This window comes from Callorhinus ursinus, unplaced genomic scaffold (genome assembly GCF_003265705.2).
Source record: "Callorhinus ursinus isolate GAN/ISIS: 27379988/994484 unplaced genomic scaffold, GSC_fseal_2.0 scaffold21, whole genome shotgun sequence".
NCBI classification, from domain to species: Eukaryota; Metazoa; Chordata; class Mammalia; order Carnivora; family Otariidae; genus Callorhinus; species Callorhinus ursinus.
In genome coordinates, this window is record NW_027397083.1 from 28543575 (window position 1) to 28565807 (window position 22233).

General features: G+C 37.4%; 1 protein-coding gene across 7 annotated transcripts in view; it reads right to left on the reverse strand.

Moving 5' to 3' along the window:
* ZDHHC13 (zDHHC palmitoyltransferase 13) overlaps positions 1-22233 on the reverse strand; it is a 47374-nt gene that overhangs the window by 24321 nt on the left and 820 nt on the right. For 2 of the 7 annotated variants that reach the window (XM_073904867.1, XM_073904869.1), the window contains exons 2-6: positions 9715-9860; positions 4138-4282; positions 2664-2728; positions 1168-1330; positions 803-928 (exon numbers count right to left, since the gene is read on the reverse strand). In XM_073904867.1, coding sequence (XP_073760968.1) covers positions 803-928; positions 1168-1330; positions 2664-2728; positions 4138-4282; positions 9715-9860 — 645 coding nt within the window. Of the gene's footprint in view, positions 1-802; positions 929-1167; positions 1331-2663; positions 2729-4137; positions 4283-5868; positions 5947-6994; positions 7118-9714; positions 9861-14780; positions 15746-22233 lie in introns of those variants that run through there. The other 5 variants (XM_073904865.1, XM_073904871.1, XM_073904866.1 and 2 more) reach the window with 5 other exon arrangements.

Sequence of the window (22233 nt, forward strand, 5' to 3'; positions counted from 1 at the left end):
GAACAAGCTGAACATCCTAACTTTCTCTATCAATTCACTTTCACATCACTCGAAACTGCCAAGTTAAACAAAGAGTAAACTTGGGTACATCTCTTGAAATTCCAGATGTTTTCATTTTGTGAAGAGCCATCACATGCTTGAAGTCTGCAACACTTATTTTTAAAGTCCAACTCATCCGTGTTGAATGTTACTATTTTCCTCTTGAAAAAAATTTCAATAAAAACAATTTCTTTAAGAAAATCTTCCACAGGGCACCTGGGTGGCTCAGTTGGTTAAGCGACTGCCTTCGGCTCAGGTCATGATCCTGGAGTCCCTGGATCAAGTCCCGCATCGGGCTCCCTGCTTGGCAGGGAGTCTGCTTCTCCCTCTGACCGCCCCCCCCAAACCACGTGCTCTCTCTCTCTCAAATAAATAAATAAAATCTTAAAAAAAAAAAAAAAGAAAATCTTCCACAAATTTTCTCGCAACAAGGTATTTTTCCCTTTGCTTGTTTAAGAATCTAAACCGTCTGTTTTCAATTCATTCATTAAATAAACGTGGAAGTATGCTATGACATTCACAAGATAACATGTAGCTTTAGAGCCATCTAGCTGAGGACCAATAGTAAACTGCTAATGAAAGTGCCAAATTTCCAACTCTGGGCTACGGGATGCGTGGGAAAGATGCGATGAGCAGATGTAATGTAGCACTAAGCCAATTTCCTGGTTTCGCCCTGGTTTTCTTCCTGATTTGCCTTAAGAAACAAACACAAATGAATAAAACAGTTCTAATGGCCCACAGAACAGGACCCATATGAACATACCTCGCATTTCTGCAGCCACCTCCAAAGTCTGAACTTCTTGTTGGCTCTCATTTTGGCTTCTGTTTTTAGCATGTGAATAATGAGGCGATTTTTGTTTTGTAGAGCCATATCAAGAGGTGTGTCACCCTTAAAAAGAGACAGAAAATTCAATTATATTTTCCACAGAGTATGGGTGCTAAACATTTTATAAGAAATCAGCAGAATCACAGACTCAAATGTATTCATTCTGAAAGTAGCCAGCTACAGTTGATGGTTATTTATCTTGTGGTTAATTGAAAATATATGTATAGCTTATGTTTATGTTGATGTACTAATTTTCTAACTGAAGACCTAATAAACTAAGGGAGATAAATACCTGGTCATACCTTAACATTTCGGATATCCAGGCTAGAACCAGCTTCCAAAAGTTTATCGACTGCATTAACATTTCCTGCTGCAACTGCCCAGTGGAGTGGAGTGTTTTGGTGTATTTTATCAACCACATTGAGAGAAGGATTAAACTTTAAAAGAAATCCAGTTGGTTCTGGCCTGTCTCAAAACAATAAAATACCCAGGAGTATTAAGAGAGATGAATGATTTCACGGGTAAATGCAAAATAACAAATCTTTTAAGCTAAGGTATAAATTGACCAATCAGTTAAGTATTCTGAAAACCACAAAACTTCTTTCTGCAGGGTTCTATTCCAGGGGCTAATAGGAGAGATGCACCCCCCAAAAACACATCTGCAAGTGACAGTCTGCTACACAGATAATATAATTTCAATGTCAATACAGTGGAATAACTGCTTTTGTTTTTCAAACTTTTACTTTCATGTTGTTGTTCTATTGGTTAACATTTTTTCTTAAATTGTGACTTTAGCTTTGGCCAATGCTATGTCATTTACCTAATTAAAAACTAAATGTACAACATTATATTTGAGGGGATAAGCCAAAAGCTAACTTTCCATGTTCCCTTTAACCAATTATTGCAGGCAGAATTCAATATTTTTACTTTACCATCAATATCTTCCCTTCCTTCGTGACTGCTGAAGAGATTCTTTTAATAAAGCAATATTCTACTTACTTATTCTATCAACATCTTTAAACACTATTATCTGACTTTAGAGTTATCAGCAAAAAAGATGAAATGCTTTTTAACAAAATTCAACCCCCAGCCCCAGCACTCCACGAACAAAAGGAAATGGCATCACAACTAACTCGGTTCCTAGGAGAGAGGTCCTAAGTAAAAGCAGAATCAGAAATTAAGTACAACACTGGAAACAAATTCATAAAGGTAAAACTGTAGCAAGTATTTGGACAGAAAGAACACCAGAAGTTGGGACTATATGGTGGTCATTAATCACATGTGTTTATACAATACGTAGAAAAACTTAAGTATGTAAATACTTGATATAAACATAGCAATAGACTATATTCATAGATCAGTTACAATTAATATTTTCAGAGCGGTCAACAATGGCAGAGAACCTCAAAATGTATTGTTTTCTGAAAAGATTTTATCATCTAGATTTCAAATTATGAGAACATTTAAACTTGTAGCCCTTTTTTAAAAAAAATGCAAACTCAGAAATATAAGTCACATTAATAAGTATATGCTATGGAATCTCTACTTGTTCTGTAAGGAAATTTTTTTCTTATTAGTAGTTTTCAAACTTTTCCCCAAAGCTACCAGGAAAAAGAAAATTTATTTCAGTGGTGCCTGTCTAACCACAACTACATTAAAAGTTCCTATCAGTCACAAGGTGGAAAATCTTTCTTTTTCACAAGGTAGTATCATCTCAACATTCTAAGATACTTAAAATTACATACACAGAAATTAGAACCAAGAATCCAAATGAGGCAATTCAGTTAAATGTACTTACCCAAGTACTTTGTTAGCTGATAACATGAGAGGTGTCTGCCCATTTAAATCTGTCATATTCACACTCTGTTCAAAAAGAAGAGTCCATCAGACTTACTGTAAACGCAGTCAAAATTCTCTCTTCTCTTAATGGAAGTAGCTCTCTAATACATTCAACATTACCATTGTGTTTACAAGAAGGGTTCAAATATCATTTGAACAAAAGAATGTTCTGCTTCACATCCATAGGGTAAAAATCCATTGATTTCTACAAAATATTCTTAAAGGCAAAATCTGAATATATGGTTTAAAGTGTATAATGTGAATGGAAGAGAGCTAAGGAAAGGGGGAGAAGGCTAATAATGGCCATCAAATATAAGAGACTGCAGAGACCTTAGGAATCATTGAGGTTACACCTTAACTGACACAGTAATTCAAACTACCGTGTCTTATACAATGGTACCCAGTCTTTATGTAAACACACAAGGGATAGTGAAATATCCATCTTTTCTGAGGCAGCTCACTGTATTTTTGGACTTCTGTTTCAAAGAGTAAAATGTGAAAAATTATTTTCTATTTTTTAGAATATAGGGGGGGAAAAAAGGAAATCCTATCACCACGAGGATATGCTCCTTTTAATAAATGGGCCCAGGTTTGAGGCACACAATAATGGTTCCATCCAAGTCAAAGAAAGAGTTTCAGTTACCGAAGAGTCTTTTGGGCCCTGGAGGAATACAACTCGGGAAAGAGCCCAAAGAGAGGCAGACAGGGCTCCTCCTCATACGTCTTCCCAAAATGAGACCCAAGAGGTTATAATTATTCTACTTCAGCTGGCTAAGTCTGAGAGAAAGTGCTTATTTAAAAAGAACACAATCATTCCAAGAGAATTTGTGCAAACACGTTTCCATGCCTGTTACAGGCGAGTCTGCTGATGTATAAACTACTTTGCTACCAGAAAGCACTTCCCAGACAAGTACAGCCGACAGTGAAACTCCCACCGCCAATACCCTATAATTTAACTTGTGCCATAAATGGATGCCTCTTAAGGCAAGTCATTTTTCATGGAATTACTTTAGAGAACAATAAGAAGCACACATTCAAATTGGTCTCCCATTTGGACTCAAATAATGAAAGCAAATGATGGGTTAATTTAGTGATCTGACTACCATTTCTACATTCAACCAGAAGAAAAATACAGGCTTTTAAAGTCATGTTTTTGAAAAACTCTGCAAATTACTGGGATCATAAGGAAAACTATTGTAGGCTTACAAGTTTCAAAAATACCTATTATATGTTACTGTGCTAAAAACCTGTCCTTTTTGCTCCAATGAAGCCAGAAAAGCAGCATTCAATAGCTAGCTTTACTGAGGTTAATATTTGAGTATCTGGATATCTATAACGTCTACTTTAAAAACGAGGACAGACTATTACTCACCATCCTCCCAATCTCTTCAGGTTCACAATAGCTGGAGTATGAGATAGGTTTCAAAACGTACCTGTCCTTTGGAGATGAGATAGGCTATAATGGGCATGTGCTGAAATAATACTGCCAGGTGGATGCTGCTGAAGCCCTCCCCATCAATGAGAGTGGGGTCTGCTCCATACTGTAGTAATAATATGACCATAGGCAAATGTCCTTGTCTGTAGACAGAGGATAAAAATTATACTGTTTTCTGTAGCATGCAGAAAAAGAAAAACTTCAGGGAGAAACTGATATCCCTAAGACATGAAAAATTTTGGTTCAATATAAAGAGGATTTCCTAACAGACTTTTAAAACACTGGAGATTCTCTAAACATATTTCACTCTAATGCTCCAAACTTAGAGCTATCTGGAAAGTCTTTCTTGAGTGCTGGTAATATACTTAATAACCTCCCAATCTACTATAAACCTTATGTTGCTACCACATAGAAGTAACAATTCTACATGACTAATGCCCAAAATGAAAACTTTAAAACCACTTAGACTTCACTGTTGCTATTTTATTAAAAATGTTTTTTTAAGATTTTATTTATTTATTTGACAGAGAGAGACAAAGAGAGAGAGGAAACACAAGCGGGGGGAGGGGGGAGGAGAGGGAGAAGCAAGCCTCCCGCAGAGCAGGGAGCCCTGCAAGGGCTCGATCCCAGAACCCTGGGATCATGACCTGAGCTGAAGACAAGACACTTCACGACTGAGCCACCCAGGCGCCCCTCACTGTTGCTATGTTGCTATTTTAAAAACAAGAAATAATCATGAGCCAGATACACTGAAGTACAACATTCACAGACTACAGGTATACATGATAGTATTATTTATTCTTAGGAACTACATACTTTTACACTTGAATATGGCTCATTTTCCATGTAAAGCATTGTACCTTGCTAGCTTAAAAGGGATGAGGTAACCTAAATTCTTCAAAATTCTTGGCTATGGAAAAAAGACTCCACTCCTTTTCTTAAATGAACAATTATTCATTTTAGTTTGGGGTTCACGCCAACCCCACCAACCAGAGACTGGGATTAAAATGACAGATGAAGAAATTGTTAAGTATCAAGACAAGCATGTTACCTTGAGCTTCAAATGGCCAATATATACCACAGAAAAGAACTGACCGAGATGGGTATTAAGGAGAGCACTTGTTATAATGAGTACTGGGTGTTATATGTAAGTGATGAATCACTGAATGCTACTCCTGACACCAATACTGCACTGTAGGTTAACTAACTAGAATTTAAATAAAAATTTGAAAAAAAAGAACTGAGTTTACAGTTCTCTGAACTATCGCTTTATTCATGTGATCAGATATAAAAGATACTTACTTTAATTATAAGAAAGTATAATACACATATTTGAGTTTTAGCATCATAATGGAACCCTAAATTAAACACTGAAAAACACTGTCTCTGGAAACTCTTTAGAACTGTAATTTTTTTTTTTTTTAATGAAGGTGGGGGAAAAAAGGGAAAGAAAGCCTTTCAAATGGTCTGTAACAAGTTTCCAATAACGTAGTTACTAGCCACATGTGGCTATTTAAATTCAATTAGTTAAAATTAAATAAAATTAAAAATTCATTTCCTTAGTTGCATTAACCATACTTCACATGTGGCCAGTGGCCACACCACATAACAGAACACTTCCACTATCACAGAAAATTCTGTAAGAAAGTGTTGGTCTACAAGATTCAGAAAATGAACTTAAGTCACTTTGATTCTGAATAGCAATTTCAGTGTTCAAAGAAATCTTTACCTGATGGCCCAGTGAAGAGGAGTCGAATTTAAATCTCCACCCAACTGATCTACTACAGCACCTTTTGAAATATAAAACCTATTAAAAACAGACATAAATGAAAATAAGATTTAAAACTTAAAATTCATGCTGAGAAAGAAAACATTAATTTTTCTTAGTAAGAAACACATGAAAACAGAAATTATAATAACCCTCCCTAAAAGCACGCAGACCTACAGAAGTCTGAGATTCACACAACAGCATCAAACAGATCCCTGGTGAAATATTCTCAGCATATCAATAATTACTCCTGCTGTCAGGAGCATTCCATTATAACGGACATACCAAGCGCACAATAACTACCCTCCACGTACTCTAATTACTCAGTACTCTCAAAACGGTTTATATTCAAAACATTTAGGATCATACAGACATTCTACTTAACTTGCAAGACGAAAGGTGGAATTATGTCACTTTTAACAGTTTAGAATTAGAATTAACTAGGCAGGACTGAATTCTAAAAGTAAGTAGTAAAAAATTCATTCAAAATCCTTTCAGAAAAGTTAGACACTTTTGAGTATTTGGCTTTCTATTTCGGGGTCACAGGTGTGATACAGTGTATCAGGTAAACCTATAAGGTAAAGAGACTTATTTTCTTCTATGGTTTATAGGAATTAATCTCATTATTTTAAAGTTATGCTTCATATATCATATTATCCAAATAATCTAGTTTATTTCCACAGAAAAGGAGTTTGCCAGGGAATATAAAGTGTGTTTATTTGAGTATATTTTAAACGTTAGTACATTTTTATTTTCTTAAACTCCAAGGTTTTTGCTGAGAATATTTCACCAGGGATCTGTTTGATGCTATTGTGTGAATCTCAGGCTTCTGTAGGACTGAGTGCTTTTACAGAGGGTTATTACAATTTCTGTTTTCATGTATTTATTCTAAGAAAAATAGATGATCACTAAGGTTCTTTTCAACACTATGAACTGATGTGTATGGCATGAAGTTTCAGGTATTCATTCACAATAAAAGATGACAGATGGGACAACATTCATACTTGCACTTGAAGAAAAAGACAAATGAAGAGAGGTCTAGAAAAACAAACACACACTTAATTAACACACATATATCCCATCTTACTTTACAAGATCCAGCCTGTTGTTAATAGCAGCCCAATGAAGAAGCGACACATTTTCTTTGTCGGGTTGCCTGACATCATATCCTGCTTCTACCAACTCTTTACAACGTTCAAAAATCCCGTATCTCAAATAAGAAAAAAAAAAAAGCATAATTGATACCATTAAAATAATTTCAAATACCAAAATTTCTTCCTTTTATCACATCTTTATCCAATCTTTCAGTTGACACAGAAATACAGTAATTAACAAAGATGTACACAGAGGGCATATTGTTAAGCCTTGTAAACAACGAAAGTAAACCCTATTTTCTAACTGATCAGACCAACCCACTTGGAGTTGAACTTGATCTTCTTAACTAAACTTCAACATTCACATTTCCCCTCCCTTCAATAAATTTCATTTTACCCTCTACTATATGCCAGAAATGCATAGTGCTGATCCCTGACTACAATCCTATCCCTTAATAAGGGAGAGAGACTAAAAGCAAAGTAGGAACGGGATCAATTCAACAATACAATGTAGACATGGTATAGTCACAGCAAAGAAAGGAAAGATTAGCCCTTCCTGAAGGAGATGAAGCACGATACATGTGAGCTGTCTCATAGGCTGAAGGAAGGGTATCTGAGGCCGCGAAAATAGCCTGGACAAAAATCAGAGATGTGAAACTGCACGGTGTTCAGAGAAATATAAGCAAGTTAGCACGGCAGAAGCATTAAGCATAAAGGAAGGGAATGTGCAAGAGACGAGGCTAGAAGAGGAAGGCAAAGCCTGCGTGGGCCTTCTAGGCCATGCTATGAGTTTAGACTTCTTAGCTCAAAGGGAAACCACTGAAGGTTTTAAAGAGGAAAGCACACACGCCGAGTTTTAAGAAAGATCGCATGAGTGGTGGAATGGGAGTTAATTAGAAGAGGGTGACTCTTGTATAGACATACAGGTGAGAGGCAATGAGAACCTAAACTAAGAGATGGAAAAGGAGGGATGGACTGGAGGAATATTGAAGAGGGTTATTTAATGGACTATCAGAATGAGAAATGTCTCTCTTTAATGTGATAGTAATTTTTTAAATCACTGATTAGCTTGCTTTCTTTCTAACAGTAACTATTAAGTCCCCAACAGACCATTTAGCACTTTCTTTGAGACTTATTTTCATTTAGAGGGCCCCGAATGTTTCAATAGGCCCTCAAGGGTCAAAATCACATTTTAGATTAAGTAATTTCTGCCTTACCAAAATGTGTGTGCTTATCAGTCTGTCTTTATGGCACTCTTTAAGACAGAGATACCTGTTTAACAATGCTAAGTGAAAATAGTAATAAGAGAGTGAACTGTTGATAATGATACATGTATTCATATTCTCCAGGTTTTAAATGTCAACTTTAACATTTTACTGAAAAAGAAATACTCCCTTTATGTGAGAAATGTAAGAGCACACACTAATGAGATGTTGGTAATTTAGAGAACACACGCATCCTACCTCTCTTTTGCCTTTTCCAAACACCACCTAATGATACCCCCACAACCATTTAAGAAGGCCCAAGACCTGAAGGAAATTTTAGGGAAGATGTAAAATGGGAGTTTTTACTGAGAGTCCCTGTGACTGTAGCCTAATTTCTTACATTTATCATAACAGAGCTTTACCGGCAGCAGATAAACATTTAAACGCTTCTATGCTAATTAAAGCAAAGATTTACCTTAAGAACACTCTTACCTTCATATAAAAATAAGAATATAAATAATATCAAATAATATTCACCTAAAGTAGCAGCTCCAAGGGCCTCTAGAGTTCATATAAATTAGTAATTAGAATACTCAAATAATCGTCGATTATCTTTTAACATAAATAACACATTAGTCTCTGTTAAGGCTTAACAGGCTAATCACCAAACAGCTTTGCTTTTGACAGAAATTATATCAAGTTAGGTGTGATAACATTAGTTCCTTATAAGTTGATTAGCTCTGATGGGCAGATTTGTATTTGATTACTAAGAAAATGTAGTAGTCAATTTAACGTAGTCTGAGAGACAAAATATTTCAAAATACATTCAATGGCAAGAGGTGGGGTGGATGTTAATGAACAGTGAGATCCGTGAGGGTGAAAATGTTAGAAATGATTTAATGCACATACCCACCTATGGAGATCTTAAGGGGAAACTTTCAAAACATACTTTCATTTTCAGTGCAAGCAAATAACCCGCTATTTGCTTCAAGAGGTCAGAAAACCTATTTTACTTTACCGACTTTCTTCCAGTGCACCCAGTGCAATAGGTACACAGAAATTACTCGATAAATAATTGTTTAAAATATCCATAAATGTGTGAGCTGATATTTTTCCATTCTGTTGACCTATTTAGGTTGTAGTACGTTTTTAAAAACTCAGATTTGTGTTTCAAACTCATAGTTTTAGTATCATTTATAATCTCATTCATTCACTCAACAAAGATTTATTCAGCACCTGATACATGACAAGAACTATGCAAAAGCCCTGGGATGACAAGGAAAAAAACGACATGCTTTTGCTAAGAAGCTGCTCATGATTTAATGGGAGAGACTGGTAATCAACAGCTAAAAGGGTGCACTGCATTAAGTGCTCTGATGTTGGCAGGACAAACATGCTAGGGCTTAAGTATGAAGTGAGGAAGGTATACACTGGGATGCCATGAAATGCACAAATGTCATTATAATTCAACAGAACACAGGATAAAATGAAACATTGGGGAGACTTACTGAGTAGCTTTTACAATGTCACAGTTACTAGAGTCCTCTATAAGAGGAAGAGCCTCTCTCGCTTTGGCAAGTTCTTTGCTTTCAGATGCACAGATTCCATGTCGACCAAACCCTGGAGGGTGGGGGCCATGGCCGTGATTCCTGCACTGAAGAATAAGAGTAATTTGACAAAGTATAGTAGGAGAATTAATGTCACATTCAATTACATAAGGAAGCATTTACTACTGTCAACTGTATCTATGTCATTAAATTAGAATTTCTTTCAGTCTTACAGGTATATCCTAGGGAAGATTTTCATCTTAATTCTATTCACTAAGATGAGATGCTTATTATGAGAAAATTATTTTGTCATAAAACAAAGGTCACCTGCAAAGGCACAAATGGACCTTACGACCTGTAGCAGGTGGGGGGGGTAATGGATACTGACACAGTGGGAAGGTCACCAGGCCTCTGCTTTGGGAAGTTGTGGCAGACACACCCTAAGGATATCCCCTAACCTCCCAATAAATCGAGTTCTTGAATATGTATAACTGGAGTCTCAGGAAAGGAGGAGGAAATGCTTTTAAATATTTGACTGGGGCACCTGGGTGTCTCAGTCAGTTAAGCATCCAACTCTTGATCTGGGCTCAGGTCATGATCTCAGGGTCGTGAGATCAAGCCCCACGTTGGGCTCCTTGCTGAGCATGGAGCCTACTTAAGATTTTTTTTTTTAAGATTTTATTTATTTATTTGATAGGGAGAGACACAGCGAGAGAGGGAACACAAGCAGGGGGAGTGGGAGAGGGAGAGGCAGGCTTCCGGGGAGCAGGGAGCCGGATGCGGGGCTTGATCCCAGGACCCTGGGATCATGACCTGAGCAGAAGGCAGACGCTTAACGACTGAGGCACCCAGGCGCCCCTACTTAAGATTCTCCTATTCTCTTTCCCTCCCCCTTTGCCCCTCCCACCCCCGACTCACACGTGCAAGCTTCCTCTCTAATATATATATTATATATCAAATATATATATATTTGGACCAAACAATAGCCAAAATCTTCCAAATTTGGTGAAAATTATAAACCCACAGCTCCTAGAAACTCAACAAACCCAAGCAGGATAAACCTCAAAACTGTACACAAAGGCATATTATAATCAAATCACTAAAAGCCAAAGCCAAAGAGATAATTTTAAGAGCAGCCTAAGGAAAAAGACACATTATGTCCAAAAGAACAAAGATAAGAATGAATTCAGACTTCTTATCAGTAAGGGCCAGCCAGGACACAAAACACAGCTTTAAAGAGCTGAGAGCACTGCAAACCTGAAACACCAGCAAAACTATTCTTCAAAACTGGGGGTGAAACACACACTTTTTCAGACAAATAAAAGATGAGAAAATTGCCAGCAAACTTATACTAAAAGAAATGATAAAAGAAGTTCTTCAGGCTTAAATGAAAATAATACCAGATGGCAATCTAAAACAATACAACAGAACAGAGTACCTTTAAATATGTATAACTATGTGGGTAAACATAACAGACTTTTTCTCATTTTTTAATTTCTTGATGAAAGGAGAGAAATGGAAGTATACTTTTAAGTGTACTTGTAAAAGATGCTATAATAGTTATAAGACACTATAATAGTAGTTGCAGGTAGGCAGTGATAAAGTGTATAATGTTAACCCAAGGGCAACCCGTAAAAAGGCATAAGTAATAAGCCAAGAGCAGAGACAAAATAAAATGCTAAAGACACCCAATTAATATTTTTTAAAAAGGCAAGAAAAGGGGTGTCTGGGTGGCTCAGTCAGTTAAGCACCTGACTTCGGCTCAGGTCATGATCCCAGGGTCCTGGGATCGAGCCCCACATCAGGCTCCCCGCTCAGCAGGGAGTCTGCTTCTCCCTCTCCTCCCCACCCCTGTTTGTGCTCTCTCTAAAATAAATAAATAAAATCTTAAAAGAAACAAAAACAAAAATATGGGGCCCCTGGGTGGCTCAGTCAGTTAAGCATCTGACTTCAGCTCAGGTCATGATCCCAGGGTCCTGAGACCGAGGCCCGCATCGGGATCCCTGCTCGGCGGGAAGCCTGCTTCTCCCTCTCCCACTCCCCCCGCTTGTGTTCCCTCTTCGCTGTCTCTCTGTCAAATAAATAAATAAATAAATCTTAAAAAAAAAAAAAGAAAATAAAAAGGCAAGGAAAAAAGGAACAAAGAACAGAGAAGAAAAAGAAAAAGAAAAACATACAAGATGATATATTTTCACCTAATCACTATATTGATAATCATGTTAAGTGCAAATGATCTAAAAAAAAAAAATACACAGACTGTCAGAGTGGATTTTAAAAAACAAAACAAAAATACTACAACTATAGGTTGTTTACAAGAAACTTGCTTTAAATATAAAAGCATACATGGGGCTCCTGGGTGGCTCAGTCGTTCAGCGTCTGCCTTCGGTTCAGGTCATGGCCCCAGGGTCCTGGGATTGAGTCCTGCATCTCCTGCATCGGGCTTCCTGCTCAGCGGGAAGCCTGCCTCTCCCTCTCCCACTCCCCCTGCTTATGTTCCTGCTCTCGCTAACTCTCTGTCAAATAAATAAATAAAATCTTAATAAAAAAAAAGAAAAGAATCTAGAGAAAGAGGGGCACCTGGGTGGCTCAGTTAGTTAAGTGTCAAACTGGCTCAGGTCATGATCTCGGGGTCATGATATCGAGCCCCACGCCAGGCTCCATGCTCAGTGCAGAGTCTGCTGGAGATGCTCTCCCTCTCTCCCTCCCCCTCTATGCCCCCCACCCACCATTTGTGTGTGTGTTCACTCTCTCTCTGACAAAGTCTTCAAAAAAAAAAAAGATAATAATCTAGAGAAAGAAAATTAAAATCAACGTAGACGGGGGCGCCTGGGTGGCTCAGTTGGTTAAGCAATTGCCTTCCACTCAGGTTGTGATTCTGGATGAGTCCCGCATCGGGCTCCCTGCTCAGCAGGAGTCAGCTTCTCCCTCTGACCCTCCCCCCTCTCATGCCCTCTCTCTCAAATAAATAAAATCTTTTTAAAAAACCAACATAGAATGAAGAAAGCAGTAAACAAAGACAGAAGAAATTCATGAAATATCAGAAAAACAATGTAGAAAATCACTGAAAACAAAAACTTGCTCTTTGTAAAGAATAAATCAATAAAATTGATAAACCTCTAGTCAAACTGATCAAGAAAGAAGATGTCATTGACAAATAGCAAGCTTAAAAAGGGGCTAACACTACAAGAGCCTATGAAAATTAAAAGGGTAATAAGGCAATACTGTGAATATCTTTTATGTCAATAAATTCAACCTAGATGGAATGAATGCACAAATACCTCAAAAGTCACAAGTTATCAAAACGGGCTTAAAAAGACATGAGTAGCACTCTCGCTATTAAAGAAATTGAATAATTTTAAAACTTTCCATTAAAAAAAACAAAACAAAATAACCCCAACCCCATATAACCTTTAACTGCTGAACTCTATCAAAATACTTAAAGAAGAAAGGATACCAACTCCTTCAGAAATTATAGGAAATGCTTCTCAGCTCATTTTAGGAAGCAGCATTATCCTGATACTAAAATCAACAGACATTACAAGTAAAAAAACAAAACAAAAAAGTAACTACAGATTCAATATCCTTCATATAGATACAAATATCCTTAAACAAAATATTAGCAAAGTGTACCAAGTAATATGTAAAAAGAATAATATATATTACGACCAAGCTTAATCACTTTAAAACAAATCAAGTGACTCCCCATATTAACAGAATAAAGGGGAAAAAAGCATATACACATTTCAGGAGAATAAAGCAATTGACAAAATGCAACACCCATGCACAATAAAAACTCCTGGATAAAGATTCTCGGCACACCAGGGAAAGAAGGAAACTTCTTCAACCTGATAAAACAGGTACACTGTAAGAAATCTACAGCTACCACACACTTCATGACAAAAGACTGCATGCTTTAACTCTAAAGACTGAAAACAAGGCAAGGATGCTCACTATCACCACTTTTTTAAAGTAGGCTCTCTCTCTGCCCAACGTGGGGCTCAAACTCACACCCCTGAGATCAAGTCCCATGCACCAAGGACCAAGGCAGCCAGGCGCCCAGCTTCTAATCAACATTGTACTGAAGTCCTAGACAGAATAGAGTAAGGAACAGAAGCAAAATGCATATGGATTAGAAAAGAAGCAAGTCCATCTTTATTTGTAGACAACATGATCACATATAGGAGACCTAAGGAATCTTTGATAAAATTTACAATAGCATCAAAAATATAAAATATAAAATACTGGGGCACCTGGGTGTCTCAGTCTGTTAAGCATCCCACTCTTGATTTCCACTCAGGTCAGGATCTCAGGGTCTTGAGATGGAGCCCTGCATAAGGCTGGGCTCTGCACTCAGCAGGGAGTCGGCTTGGAATTCTCTCAGATCTCCCTCTCCCTCTGCTCCTCCCTCCACTCGTGCACATGCACGCACGCACGCGCACTCTCTCTCTCAAATAAATAAAATCCTTAAAAAATAATAATAAAATAAAATACCATACCCAGCATTTTTAGTTTAAGGGGGGAAGTTCACATCAAATATCTAGCAAACCATTCCTAGAAATCGAAATTGGCTAATTAATCATTCCCTCTTGTTCTTTACCATTAAGTTGTTACCCAGCCTTCACCCACCTTATTCATCAGACCTGTCTCTCTGAACAGCTTTTCACTGTTTACAGACAAAACAAAAACAAAACATCCTCAAAGGATACACATTAGGAATAGAAAAGTTGAAGATATTTAAAATAATGTGCCTAAGTCAATTCCCCAGGAGTTCCAAAAAAGGTTTAAGAAATGATAGTTTTACTGAAATAAGTCTACAGCCCCTCAATGGGTTTACTGAAGGGGCAAATGCTTTTTTCTTCTTTTAAGTTAACTTACAATAAAATTGACTTTTTGGTATGTAGTTCTATGAATTTTAACACATTGCATGTAGAATTGTATAACCACCACCAAAATCAAGATACAGGACAGTTCCAACACCTCAAGAAACTCTGCTGGGATACTGCTTTGTGGTCACACACCCCCCATACCTCAGCTCCTGGCAATCACCGATATGTGCTTCATCACTAGTTTCCTCTTTCCCAGAGTGTCATATAATGGAATTATACAGCATATAATCTTCTGAGACTGGTTTCTTTCACTTAACATAAGCTTTCTGAGACTCATTCAAGTGGTTCTGGGTTATTCATAGTTATTTCCCTGCTGCATAGTATTCCATAATATGAATATATCACAGCTTATCCATTCAAACAACCCAGGCAAGTTGTTTCCAGCTTTTAGCAATTTTAAGTAGAGCTGCTATAAACATTCATGTACAAAGCTTTTGTATGAACATATGTTTTTGCTTCTCTAAGAGTGAGACTGCTTGGCCATCTGGTGAGTATATGTTGAATTTATAAGAAATCACCCAACTATTTTCCAGAGTGCCTGTACCACTTTGCATTGCCGCTAGCCACGTAGGAGAGTTCCAACTGCTCTCCATGCTCACTGGCATCTGGTATGGTCAGTATAATAGATAAGTAGCGGTAGCTCATGACGGTCTTAATTTGCATATCCTTAATAGCTGAAGTTGAGTATCTTCTCATGTGCTTATTTGCCATCTGTATATCTTCTTTGGTGAATTGTCTTTTACCCATTTTTTAATTGGGCTGTTTGTTTTCTTACTGTTAAGTTTTGAGAGTTCTTAACATTATACATTCCAGACACAAGTCCTCTTGTGTCTAGATTTGCAAACATTTTCTCCCAGCCTATACCTTATCTTCCCATTTCTTAAAAGTCCCAAATTTTCAATTTTGATGAAGTCCAATTTAGCAATTTTTTTCTTTTATGGATCATGCTTTGGGTGTCACTTCTAAGAACAGCTGTCTTGGCGCCACAACTCCTCTGTTCAAAGAGGAAGTTCTCCTCCCACAGAGTTTCAGGAGCCTGTGTTGCCAGACCTCCTTCTTGTCCCTTGAACTTGAACTAGAGGGCTTCTCCTGGAGCGCTCTGTCTGCACTGATGCTCAACTCCATGTTTCAAGTTCAGGCATGGTGGGGAACAGGGAAGGGGACCCAGTGGGAAAAAAAACAAAACAAAAAAACGTAAATTAGCTCCTGGTTCAGTGGTTTCTTGAATTCTGGTCTTTCCCCCCAATCTCCCTGTTACAATTTACTTTCCAGAATCCTTAAATAGCTGCTACTTATATTCTGCCCAGTGCCTTCAGTGGGATAGGCAGGGTGGAGGGTGCTTACTCCATCTTACTCAGAACCAGAACCACAAATGCTCTTTTGAATAGGTAAGTTCTGCTTTATCTGGTGAATTCAACCTCCCCCCTACTTGACAATCTTTACACACAAGCATACTCACACACAGCTAAAAATAAACATATAGGTAGTTAGATTAAAACATAAATAAGAACATTACTTTAGGATTCTTTTCATCATATCACAGCAATTATAATTATATCCAACTGGAAAAAAGACTAGCTGCTGAGGAAGAGTTGAACTATACTCAGAATTACTATAATTTAAGGTCATTTCCCCCACCTCTTGTGACAGTTCAACTTCTTTTTTTTTAATTCTTAAATTTCTACCTTGAGGATCAAAGACAACCTATTTTTTAATAAAGGTCTGGGTAGTCCTGAACTTAAATCAGTTAGAGTGTCAGTACATAGGAGATGGGAGTTAAAATTGACAGAGTGATCAATCTACTTTTTACATCAACATTAATTTTTTTAATTATGATTCACATCCATTTTAAAGATCTAGCAATATAAAAGTGAACAAAGGGTAAGCAAATCCAGACTATTTTCCTTCCAATCTTGGAGCAATAGAGATACTATTATTAGGAGTTTGGTGTATCCTACACCCCATTGTATATATAGTTGACCCTTGAACAACATGGGTTTGAATTACATGGGCCCACATACACACAGATGTTTGTTGATAAATACAGTGTAGTACTGAAATGTATTTTCCTTATGATTTCCTTAACATTTTCTTTTCTCTAGCTTACTTTATTGTAAGAATACAGAATATAATACATATAACATATAAAATATGTGTTAATCAACTCTTGATGTTATCAGTAAGGCTTCTGGTCAAAAGCAGGTATTAGTTGAGTTTTTAGGGAGAAGCTACACACGGGATTTTTTAACTGGGGGGGGGGGTCAGCGCCCCTATACCTGGTGCTGCTCCAGAGATGCAGGCTGATTTCAGCCTTCACTTCTATAAAGAATGCTACAATGAATCCCTGTCCATTCTACAGCATTGATTCCCCAAAGGAGGACTGCTAGGTCAGGAAATATATGCATTTAAACGTAAAGAGATACTGAGCAACTACTTTCCCCATTTCACACACCAAACAGCAAGGATGTAAATGTTCTTTTTTCCCTACAAACCTTTCCATAACTGAACATTCTCAGTCATGTTACAGTCTTGCCAGTCCAATGGCTAAAAAATGGCATCTTCTTTTTCATCTGCATGCCCCTAGTTGCTAATGAATCTGAGTGTGTTTGTTACGTTTACTGGCTCTCATATTTTTCTTTCGTGGACTCCTTTTTCATAGTCTACTGTTTTCCTAGTTGGATGGTATATCTTTTCCCATTTGTTATGTTAAGAAGATTAACCCTTTGTTTTTAAACAGATTTTTCATCACAGAAAATTGACGCATTCCACAGATACCAATTTGTTGCTTCTCATAATGCCTTAAAGCATTAAGGACATCAGTTTCATTTTTCATGTAGAAAGTTGAAGATTACATCTTTCAATGTAAAGAATATCCACAATTAGGAGCATTTGTTTTTTCAGCAATTAATTATTGTGTATTTATGGCGTACAAAGTGTTATGCTAGAAGCACGAAAGTCATGGGTGTCTATCCTCCAGGAGTCTGAGTCTAATAGAATCCAACAGAGACAAACAGAGTAAAATGATAATGGAAGGCAACATGTGATTAAGGGCAAAAATGGGTGGTAAAGACTAAAGAACAGGAGGTACCTTCTGTTCACATCATCATTTTTTGCCGAAATCCAAATCAGAGTAAAACCTAAAAAATTATATACAAACTCAAAGCCTGTTTTCGAAGTCAGTGGTCTCCAAAACCAGGCAAGGTCACTCAAGGCCATATATGCAGTGACCCATTGGGTAATGGAAGAACATATTAAAGCTTCTATTATAATGACTTTTATCTTTAAAAAAAAGGGGGGAACATCACAAAAATTTACAAATCCGGTTCTTTAAGCTTTACTAATTTTAGCACTGCCAGCGTCTCTCAATTTGTTTGTCAAGCGAGTCACTCCTTACAGTCTGTTTACAAGGTGACCTGGGGGCAGAGTAAAAGTTCTACCACCCAGAGGGCTTGACAGGGGGACCTTCAGCATACTGCAGTATACATGAGGGTAAGTTAATTTTCAAGTGAAATTATCTAACTTTAACTAAGTTACCCCTCCCAAAATAAGCAAGTGGCTTAAACCGATTCCTACAAAGAAGCCATGAAGTAGGACAATAATAATAGCATAAGTCCAAGCAAACAAGAAAATGGCAAAGCTGACATGTCTATGCATAGTATCTTCAGTATCACCTGAAGTAAAAACAAAAACAATTTAATGGGATCTAACAAAAAACCAGCCTCCCTCCAAAAAAAATCAAAATTATCAAAAAGGCTAATTTGAAAGAGGTTTCTATTTATTATCTTTAATTCAAAACCTTACCACTAGTATATATTAAGCTATCAATCAATGAATATAATTTAGAAACATACTGCCAAATCTTACAATAACATGCCCTGTCATGACACAAATTCGGCAAGTGGCTCCTATCCCCAGCCCCCACGTACCTCAAATGGATGCAAGCTGAACTTTTTTAAGTCCCAGCCAACCACATGACACAAAATCATCCCATCAGTGTGTAAGTTAGAGTGATCAATTGCCAACAAGTGATGACAAACTGCAGTCAGTACCTGGGTGATTTGGACTGTGCGTCTGGAGCCAAGCTCCCGGCCAGCTTATAGCACAGCCTTCATTTATCATCCATTAATCTCACAATACATGATGCTTTACAAAAATGAAAATTTGGGATCCCATTCACATTATGGTAAGGTTTTACTCTAGGGGTACAAGCTCAAAACTGTTTTACTGATTGGAACGCATGATCAAAACAGCTTAGAGACCACAGCTCTACGTTCTCTCCTTTGCTCTAGGTATCACACCCTCACAAAATTTTACAAGAGCTACAGGTGAGAAAAGGAATGACCTGCTTTTGGGAGGTCAGCTTTGGAGACAGTCACATAAAGATGTTTAAGAAAACAACCATATGTTCCCATCGCCAAGACTGAAGCAAAGTTTATGTCAAGATACTAAAAAATCCTTCTTAGAAATTACTCTCCAGTTACCAAAAAAAACCCTTTATTTTTTATTTATTTTTTTAGTATTCTCTAGTTGTTTCATTTTTACCATGTTGAAATGCAAACCCCTTGAGAACAAAGCCAAAGTCTCAGATTTCATGCTGCCTGAATGATGGCGGCTAATCATCTACCCTATTTTTGGCTTCAGTTTTTACATTTCTAAAATGGAAGGAGCAGGTTAATATAGCTATAAAGTTCCTTCCACGTTAATGCTGTATGGGTCTAAGAGGAGCTGTTACAACAGTCATTACTGAAATGTGCACTGACAAAGACTTCCAAGCATTGTGTACCCAAACACAACCATTCTCTTTCACTTTCAATACTGTGTTCAATAAATTACATGAGATATTAAATACTTTATTATAAAATAGCTTTGTGTTAGATGATTTTACCCAACTATAGGCTCATTTAAAGTGTTCTGAACGTGTTTAAGGTGGGCTAGGCTAAGCTATGATGTTCAGTAGGTTAGGTGTATTAAATGCATTCTCAACTTATGACGGGTTTATTGGATGTAACCCCAATGTAACTCGATGAAGATCTGTATGAGGTAATTAGGGAATAAGACACAATTCCTGCTGCAATTCATTCATTCATTCATTCATGAGATATTTACTGAATGCCCTCTATGTGCCAGGCACTGCTCTAGACATGGGATATGACAGTGAACACAACAGGCAAGATTCAAAAAAAAGTAAAAAGGATACCAAGAAAGAAACATGTAGCTAGCTGAATACCCTCCTTCACAGGGGAGAACAAGATATTATGAAAACTATGTAAGAGAGATATGGATACATCTGTGGTGATTTTTACAATAGAGTCCCTAAATTCTTTGATACTTCTCCATTAAAAGGAGAGGGTCTGTGTCCCTTCCTCTCAAATCTGAGCTCTGTGACTGCCTCACTAATAAAATACCGCAAGTGATGTTCCACCAGTTTGCAGGCCCAGGACTGAGAAACTGGCAGCTTCCTCTTTCTGTTTCTTGAGATGCTCACTCTTGGAACGTAGCTACTATGCTGCGCAGAGGCCCGGGGCCACATGTAGGTGTCCCTGCTAAAAGTCAACATCAACTGCCAGATAAGTGAGTGAAGACATGATCAGATGATACCAACCCCAACTATTAGGTATCCCAGGTTATGAGTCTTTCTAGCAAAGGCTCCAGACATAGTGGAGCAGAAACAAACCATCCCTGCTATGCCCTGTCCAAATTCCTAACACACAGTCCATGAACATGACAATGGCTGTGTTACACCACTATGTTTTGGGGTAGTTTTTACACAGCAACAGAAAACCAGAACACTTAAAAAAAGAAAGAAAGAAAGACAACCAGAACAATTTTAAGAGATAAGGGATCACACAATATTTTTCACACAGAGATATCATGAATCATATTATTTTTTCTAAATAGTAAATAAGTACTGTTAAAGTTACAGTGGGCATTAATTGAAGAGAAACCCAAGATCTAAAAAATCATATTCAAACTCTTATGAGGGTCACTATCGTGCCAGATTATCAAATAAAACAAAGAGAGATCCAATAGATAACCATTAAAATTTCTCAGGACATTAACAGAAGTGCCAGAGTTCCGTTTCCACGTTCATTCATTGGACAATTGTTTACAGAGTACCCACCAGTGCTAGGCACTGTTCTAGAAGCTAGGCACACAGCAGTCAACACAACTGATAAAAAAAAAAATCACTGCCCTCATAGAATTTACATTCAGTGGAAGGAAAGAGACAACAAACAAAACAAAGAAGTATGTTAAATGGTATTAATTGTTGAGGAGAAATATAAAAGAAGAAAAGAGACTAGGAAATGTTGCTGGTAGTGGTAATGAGAAGAGGTTGCCGCACTGAGGTGACATTTGCGTCAAAGCCTTAAAGTGGTGGGGGAATAAGCCCTGTGGGTATTCGAGGAAAGAGTACTCCAGACAGAGCTGAAGAGTAAGTACAAAGGTCTTAAGGCCAGTGTGGCTGGGGCTGATTAAGCAAACAAGAAAGTAGTAAAAAGAAATGAGGTCAGAGAGGAAACAAGGGGACAGATGACATAGCAAATTCCAGCAAAACCCAACAACACTGAAATTGGAATCAGAAGAACCAAATTCAACCAGAGCAGGAATGTTTTTATCTGTTATATTCACTGATTTATCTCTAGCACCTGTAACAGTGCCCAACACCTAGGAGAATGAAGTCTTGGCTCGACCACTTAGCAGCTATTTGACTTTTAACAAATGACTAGAATAACAATCTCTCCCCAACTCATAGGGTCAGAGTGATCAAGAATAGGGAAATATTTTGCAAACTGAAGAGCACCATATACAGGTGAAATCTTTATTACTGAAAAACAATTATTATTATTAACAACAACAATTATTATGAACAATGACTACTCTACCTTGCCCCATTAATTTCAACCTCTGAATCATTCTCTTCCTCCATCTGTCATGAAATTTGGGCAGGGATATCTTCCCTTCAGCATGAGGGAGTGGACTTTAAGTACTTGAAGGCCTTTGAAAATGAGTGGCAGCAATTAAGATATGATAGTTACTCCTATCAACTTTTCCTTGAGATACTCTGAGAAAAAGAACAAGACATAGTTTGCATGTGAAGATTCTACACCCTTTTGTAAAATCCAGTCAGCTGGCAATCTTTTTTTCTGTCAAAGTGCTAGAATACCTAATATGATAAGAACAACTTAAATTCTCCACATTTTATTCTTTCTCTTAAACCTATATCAGACTGTTGAAAGAAAGACAGGAATGGGGAAGCATGAGAAACACTCTAAGGAATGGAAAGACTTTTTTTTTAGAAGCTAACTCATCCAGTCATCTCAAACTGCTTGGATCCCATTAAGGACAGAAAATCTACCTAACTCACTCCAACTGGAGACAGCTTCAGTTTTCCCACCAGTAAGGAGATCATATCATCTCAAGGATGCTTCAATTCTGTAATAAAATAATGCATATAAAAGCAGCTGGCATAAGCTAAGCACTCACTACATGTTGGCAAAATCTGGATATTCTTCATTTATTCAACAAATATTAAGTGAACAGCTACAATATGCCTGTCAGCACTCTAGGAACTGGAAGAGGGCCATAAGCAAAA